At 37.0% G+C, this 7813-nt stretch overlaps 1 protein-coding gene across 1 annotated transcript in view; it reads right to left on the reverse strand.

Annotated features, from left to right (window-relative positions):
• Window positions 1-6200: 6200 nt before the first annotated feature.
• The window catches only part of LOC141343038 (vascular endothelial growth factor receptor 3), a 10932-nt gene continuing 9319 nt past the window's right edge, over window positions 6201-7813 (reverse strand). Inside the window, exons 6-7 of the mRNA XM_073847633.1 lie at window positions 7233-7371; window positions 6201-6929 (exon numbers count right to left, since the gene is read on the reverse strand). Of these exons, the coding sequence (XP_073703734.1) occupies window positions 6842-6929; window positions 7233-7371 (227 nt within the window). The 3' untranslated portion in view covers window positions 6201-6841. The remainder of the gene's footprint in view (window positions 6930-7232; window positions 7372-7813) is intronic.

The following is a 7813-nucleotide window of genomic DNA, read 5'->3' on the forward strand; positions in this document are numbered from 1 at the left end:
TTTGTACTCCAAAGAACTCGCCGTTCTAATATATCCTCTTGTTCAAGGACTTTATGAATAACCGCTGGAGAGGAAGAGAGATATTGAACCATTTGTGTAATAATATTGTTCTTGTTGTATTCCATGGCATGTACCTTCGTTAATGAACTGTCATTGTTAAAGCACACAAAACACAGTTATTAATGGTGGCCTCTGGTCAGCTGCACACTGCTAATAAAACCACACAAAATGAAACGCAACTATAGCAGACAGAAGAAAAGAAATGAGTAGCTATGATAATGTTTACAGTGATTAACTCCTAAGGTTAAAGCATTGGAGGGTAAAATTAAGAAACAGTTGTGGTTATGTGGTGACTGAGTATGCAGGCAATTCCAGTTCATGCTGTTTGTGAAAATGCCAAACCAAGTTAGGCTTGTGGCAGCATGTAAAGATTAGATATGTCACATTCTGAAAAAACACATCTGGACTGCCTCAAGGCCTTTTCAGTTATGAATTTGTTTTCCTTTTCTTTGTATTCAAAGTTTTCTGACACATTTCTAGTTTTCGCTTTTATTATTAGAGTAGATGGAAATATAGGCTAGTTAGTACCCACTGAGAGACCAAGGAGAAATACAGGTAGTAGAGGTCGACCGATATTGGTTTTTACCGATACCGATAGCTAGGTTGGACCACGCTGGCCGATACCGATTAATTAACCGATAGTTTTTGAAAATGGATATTGAAGGCCAACTAAAATAGTGCTCTACTATTTAAAAAAATGAATACTAAACCATACTTTGTAAATGAATAAAAATATTAATAGTAATTATAAATTGATCATTAAAGTTATTTCATAGTTCATTAATGTTAACAAAATGAACTTCGAAATTTAACAATATATCAGTAAATGTTGAAATTAACACTCTAACAAGGAACAACACTTCTATTCTACAGCTTTCATCAATCTTAGTTGATGTTACAAATGGGCTCATTGTAAAGGGGTGGGAATCTTTAAATTTTAACATTTTTTTATTATATAAGCAGGCTGCTTTTTAAAATAATTACTTATTTAAAATTAGTGTTCTTTAAGTGTCGGCAAGTTTACAGAAATAGTTTTTTTCTTTTTCGTTTGATTATTACTGATGAGATCAGACAGAGGCGGCTTTAACAGGCTGCATTCAAACGAATGCACAGATCTATTTCGATGTATCAGATGTTTTGTCCTGCTCTGAAAACATAACTGACTGTGTGTACATCAGTTTCGTATAAAAGTATTTGAAAATCCAAGTGCATTTAACTGCATCTGCAATCAAGCTTTTTAGGACGGACAAACACAAAGAGCAATTGAAAGTCTGTCAGTGCATCTAAGTACTGCATTATAAACGGCAGAAATGAAGGCACATGTAAAGTCAAAAACTGCGATTGATAGCTCACACTGTCAAACAATACACACTTAGCTCACTGTGGAAATTCTGTGCAATGAAGCCAGCCGCGTTTCTGGCGCGCACGCGTGCCATATGCGGGAAAAACACACGCTCATTGAAGAGAGGATTGCGTCGGAGAATCTATTTTTCACCCACCCTTTAATGAAACCGAACAAAAGTGCAGCGCTGTGTTGCGCGGACAACTTGCAGGTATCACACACACAGGACGCGTTGTTTAGTTCAAGCATAAATCTAAAACAGTTTATTTAATCACCAAACGGGCAAATGTTTACTTCAAGAATGATCAAAAAAGCGGCAAAGGTTAGTTTAAGCATGAAACGGAAAGAGAAAGTGCGATCTATATTCAGAAACAATTTCTTTTCTGTTTTACATTTGTTAAAATATTATTTGTTTTTGTTTTGTTTTGTTTCAGTTTAATATGTTAATTACGAAAGAAGTTTGTGTAATTTGTAAATGTCATAAAGGACGTGGTATGAATTGGACGGCAATACGCCAGGAGAATTGGAGAGGGTCAGACACAATTTTTGACAACTTCGTACGTTTTTATTTGTGGAAAATCCCTTCTTTAACGAATTTCGTTTTGTATTATTTTTATCTTCATTTTTAATAGATATTTTTGTTGATCAGTTATTAAAATCAAATAGGAACAGGAAAATGGCATTGTGAAATAAAGCGCGTAACAAGATGCAAACTCACCATGCTTTAACGGCCTGAAGAAAAGGCTAAAACATAAATTATAGCTCTGTATTAAGCATACAGACTTAATTAGAGCTACAGAAATACAAATAGTTTGCTTAAATGCACAATACTCAATTTTCCAGCACAGGGTCAAGTCTTTATGAACGATGTAGGAAAGATGTGTAATGTAAAACTATGGCGCGCTGTGACTGATTTTGTCGGCTGAATGAACACAGTTTGCTTTCTCATGTCTTTACACCTGCAACTTGCTGGCTAAGAATATGAACAGCTGGATATAAATCAATACAAATATATGGTAACAATCCTGGCATTAAACATTGGTCTAGGGCTTAATCTCTCATACTCCATGACAGCAGAGCGTGAGCCGCTTCAGCAAAGAACGCAACCCGGAAAAACTATCGGCAAGGATTTTTGCCGATAACCGATAGTTCGGCGAATCAACTATCGGTGCCGATTAATCGGCAAAACCGATACATCGGTCGACCTCTAACAGGTAGAGAATAAAAACAGTATTATTTCATATAGTACTTGTATTGCTACGGCTGTTTCGACGATTCATGTCCTTTAGTTTAATTGAATAAGTGATATTCTAATCACGAGATAATTAGTTCAAAATCACTGGTTCATTAAGTTAAAGCTGCTTTCCATAACTGTTTTTGGTTATTTAATTAATATTAAATTAATTATTGAGAAAGTACATAACCAGTCAGTGTTCAAAACTCTCTGCTTACCTTAGCCCGATTCACAACAGTAAACTTGTAGTAATATTTTCAAATTTGAGTGATTCGGGTCGTTCGTCTTTGCGTCATTACGTCACTAGTGGACGATATCGCGTCTGTGATTTTGATTATTCCAGTTTTAAATGTGCATCTGATTACAGATACGTTGGATTAGCCTACACTGTAGCCTATACAAAAGATGTGCATTTAAAAGAGAATGAATTCTAAAGAACATTAAATTACTTTATGAGGTTAAAAGAACATTTGAATGGTATGACAAGTAGAGATAAGACTGTACAGAAAGTTAAATCTAGAGAAGGCTAAATACACAGTCTTTCTGTTTTCACGAAGCCTCATCAATCTGCCATTTTGGCGGCACTAGATGTAAACAATGCCACTGAACCTAATGAAACTTTCATATTGTGCTGTTTATTGCTGCTGAAAATGGTCAATTATTGGGTTTCGGGTTGTACTAATCGTCGGACTGGGAAAAACATTTGGAGTACTACAGACTGCCAAAAGTTATAAAAAATCAAGGAGAAGAGTGCAAAAAACTGCCTGAGGAACAAAAGGTGTTTGTGGCTGGCCAAACTGAACCAGGATTTCAAGGGCAAGAATCTTCACAGCATTCGTGTTTGTTCTTATGATTTCCAGTCAGGTAGCCCTACAGTGCCTTGTGAAATTATTCATAGCCCTTGAATACTTATGCAATGTACTTATTTCAGTGTTTTATTTTTAATAAATTTATCAAATTTGCAAATCTGGTTTTTGCTTTGTCATTATTATGGTATATGGAATGTAAATTTTACAGATTTATTAAAAATAAAACACTGAAATAAGTACATTGCATAAGTATTCATACCCTTAACTCAGTACAAAGTTGAAGCACCTTTACAGCCTCAAGTCTTTTTTGGTATGATGTGACAAGCTTTGAACATCTGCATTTGGCAATTATCTGCCATTCTTTGCCTCACCTTTTCACCTCTCAAGCTCTGTCAGCTTGGATGGGGACTGGCAGACATTTTCTAGAGTCCTTGTTGTTCCAATCGTCTTCCATTATGGATAATGGAGGCTACATGCTTCTGTGAACCTTCAATGCAGCAGATTTTTTTCTGAACTCTTCCCTAGATTATTGCCTTAACACAAGTCTGTCACTGAGCTCTACAGGCAGTTAACTTGACCTCAGGACTTGGTTTTTGATGCATTTTCAGCTGTTAGACCTTTTCTGAGAGGTGTGTGCCTTTCTAAATCATACTCATTCAAATGAATTTGACACAGTTTAACTCCACTCGAAGTGTAGTAACATCTAGAAGCAATATGAATGCTCCTGAGCTAAATTTCGAGTGTCCCAGAAAAGGGTATGAATACTTATGCAACGGGATCTTTTCAGTTTTTTATTTTTAATAAATTTGCACAAATGTTAAAAACCTATTTTTTGCTTTGCCATTATGGAGTAGGGAGTGTAGATTGATGTGGGAAAAAAAGTAATTTAAAGTAGTTTAACATAAGGCAGCAACATAACAAAATGTGAAAAAAATGAAGGGGTGTGAATAATTTTACAAGGCATTGTATGTGAAATATTAGGCTAATATCTTAATTCAGTGGTTCTCAATCCTCTCAATCCTGATCCTGGGGGACCCCTGCTCTGCACATTTGCATGTCTCTCTTATTTAACACACCTGATTGAGATCATCAGCTCATTAGGAGAGAGATCCATGAACTGAACTGATAATCTCAATCAGGTGTGTTAAATAAGGCAGACATGGGCTGTATCTGAAATCGCCCCCTATACCCTATTCACTTTTCCCTATATTAGTCCACTTGTACAGTTCACTTGAAAGAGTGAATGAAAACGAGTGAGTGAATTCGGACACTAAGTGCACTGAAAGGACTGCCGCTTTTCCATAGTTTGCTTGATGTTTAATAATCATTTAAAACTGGTAGTTCCAGTAGTAAGGCTTAAGGATTTATCTTGAACTCTGAAATTACGTATAAACCCTAGTTCAACAATTTCATAATCAATTTACGACAAATTTGTACCTGTGTTGTACGCTGTATTACGCCATGGATGAGCACATTGTAAAATGAATTAGCTGCAGTCACCTCTTCTGAGATGCGTGACTCTCACAGTGCATTATGGGTTATCTCTAGCCGTTGAGTGTAAATCGGTTGTACACTCGTTTTTGCGGTGCATTGTGGAATTTAATGAGTGCACTTGAGAATGTCCACTATGGTTTCGAACACCACTTAAAATGGCTGTCCCCTCAAATAGTGCTCTATTTGAGGGTATAGTGGGCGATTTCAGATACAGATGTTGTTTACATCTGAGTATTGGCAATATGGCTGTGCATCTAGGTAACTGGCCATGACGTAAGTGCAAACCCTTTATTTCAGAGCAAAATATAACAATAATTTAGTTTGCACGGTTTGACGTTATCTGAGCTAACTCGATCCTTAGATTTAATCACCACTGGTAGCTCGATTTATTGTAAAACTTTTTTTTTTCAGTTGGTCAGAACAAAACTGGCAGACATGTTACTTACTTGTTCAGGTAACATTTTCCAGTGAAACATCTTATTTTGAACATATTTCTACGATGTATTATCTGTAATTCCACAATACAGTGAATATACACACTGGTGCATTGACTGACAGCCCATTTACACCTCAAAACATTAAATTCATGCGCATACATAACCCACTTAAAGATAATTCTGCAAATAACTGCAATTGCAGGTTTCAAACAGAGATGGCAACAAAGATACAAAACTTAGAGAATCCAGCTTTAAAAAATGTTGTATCCGAAATGGGCACTGTTCCATACATCACACACAAATGAGTGTACTTCATAATGTCTAGCAATGTTTCTGACCACACCAAATGTGTCTTTCCCTTCAAATAGTGCCCTATATATAGGTATAGGGTTATTTTATTCACTCATTCAGTTATTGATTTCACTTTAGAATTGGTTCAGTTAAAAAATAGACAAAGTAGCTGGCGATAGCTACTCAAAAGTTACTCAACATGAACGTCTTGTTTGTTAAGCTGTTGTGTAAGCACAATTATACAAATCACATGATAATGCACTCGAGACAACAGCAGTCATGCTCATGTGATATTGCTTGTATTTTGTAATGGTCAATACATCAACTAGCTAATGGACATATGTTGTGTATCAGAATTCTTGACTGAAAAATGACAGGTTTTTTTTAACACCTCACAAGTCTGAAATGGAAATAGCTTTTTATAAACAGTGGTAATGCCATTTACATAAAGATGAACTCCCTTGAGATTTCTTCAGAGTTGAGCATACATGAATGTTTATCTTAATTAGATCAGTAACGACACTGGAGGCTGATTATGTTGTAAAATTATTTTAATAGCTTTAAATTCAAAGATATGGAGAATTCAAACTTGTGTAAAAAAGTGCAATAGTTTCAAAGTGCATCCAGAGTAATTGGTTCAGTGTTAGTTTGGATCTTATCTATTGTCCTTTCAAGTGAAGCAGAACATTATATACTTATGTAAAGCAATACCCCCAAAATTTCTACATCTGGCTAAATGATCATACAGCTTGCAGATGGTAGTTTTCCTAAAAAGAAATGTTAATCAGTTTGAAGAAATAAGCCAACCCAAGACTGGTGGGAAGAAAGAAGCGTTCAATGTCACCTCACAAAAACATCTTTTCAACATTTCTCAAATTTGCAGGGTTGTTGAATCAATACAGAGAAAATTGCACACCTTTTGTTGAAGAGCACTCCTGCCATCCACACTGGAAAGGACACAAGGTAAAACCATCATTTATCCCGTCTTTGTATACTTTTTCGATTCCCTGCATAGACAGTCTCCTAATTATATATCTGAATGAAGACCCAAGAGCATAACAAAATCTATGGGCAAAACTCTCATTAACTCTCTTCCACTGTGAATACCCAATACTCCCTAATCTTTTTCTCGTCTTCTTTTCTCTCCTCTCCAGTTCTCCATCAATCTCACTCTTTACACCAGCGGCTGCTTGTCAGAAGCGGTGGAGGGCAAGGACTCCACGCTGGCTCTGTAGATGGGTTTCTTCTGGGAACGGTCATCACTGAAAGGACGAGAGAAGGAAATACGACAGAGTGAGTGTTTCATCGGGCAGAATAAGAAAAGATTTGGGCCTGAGGGAGAACGTGGTTAGTGAAAGTTATTTGCACATAGACTAGCCTGCCTGGACAGCTTTGAGAGAGTGAGAAGATGCAGGGGGACAGAAGTGGTCATCAGCGTTTACTGATGCTCACAGTAACACACAGACTCCACTCGACATGATGGAGGAGGGCTGGAGGTCAAACACCCACATAAATCATCGCACACATTTCTAGACAACATGACTAGGGCGCTTTGAAGTACTTACATGGGTCCCTTGCTCTTGCTCTGTTTGGCTCGGTGGCAGGCGTAAGCAGTCAGGGATATCACAACCACCACCAGAAAAGCCAGTCCTACTCCACATAACGAAAAGCGACCGGTGGTAGTCTCATACCATGCTGCATCCTCTATAAGACAGACACAATCACATATGAAACATTTAGCGAATTGACTTTAAAAGTTTTGTCATAAAAAAAGAAAAAAAAACATAGTTTAAGCTGATCCATTGGCTCCAAAGGTCTTGCTGCTGTATTCAGATAACTCAGGGTGTGTTCACATGTGTAGTTTAGTTTGTTTGATTCATTTGGTCCAGACCAAAAAGGAAAATTATACATTTGCTCCTGATCTGCTTAGTGTTCACACTGGCATTTTTGACAGTGAACCTAAAGATACCGAACCTAAAGGCATAGTGATACATTTACAAGCGAATACACCCAATGCCGTCTGCTGAACTAAGCACGCTAATTGTTGCATGTATATGATTTTATTATTACCACCTGCAAACTTACGAAGGTTTCATTAAACTCTCTTTACCTCCTTGTTGCTCCACGTTTGCCCTCTGCTCATTTT

The sequence above is a fragment of the Garra rufa genome, chromosome 9, assembly GCF_049309525.1.
Source record: "Garra rufa chromosome 9, GarRuf1.0, whole genome shotgun sequence".
NCBI classification, from domain to species: domain Eukaryota; kingdom Metazoa; phylum Chordata; class Actinopteri; order Cypriniformes; family Cyprinidae; genus Garra; species Garra rufa.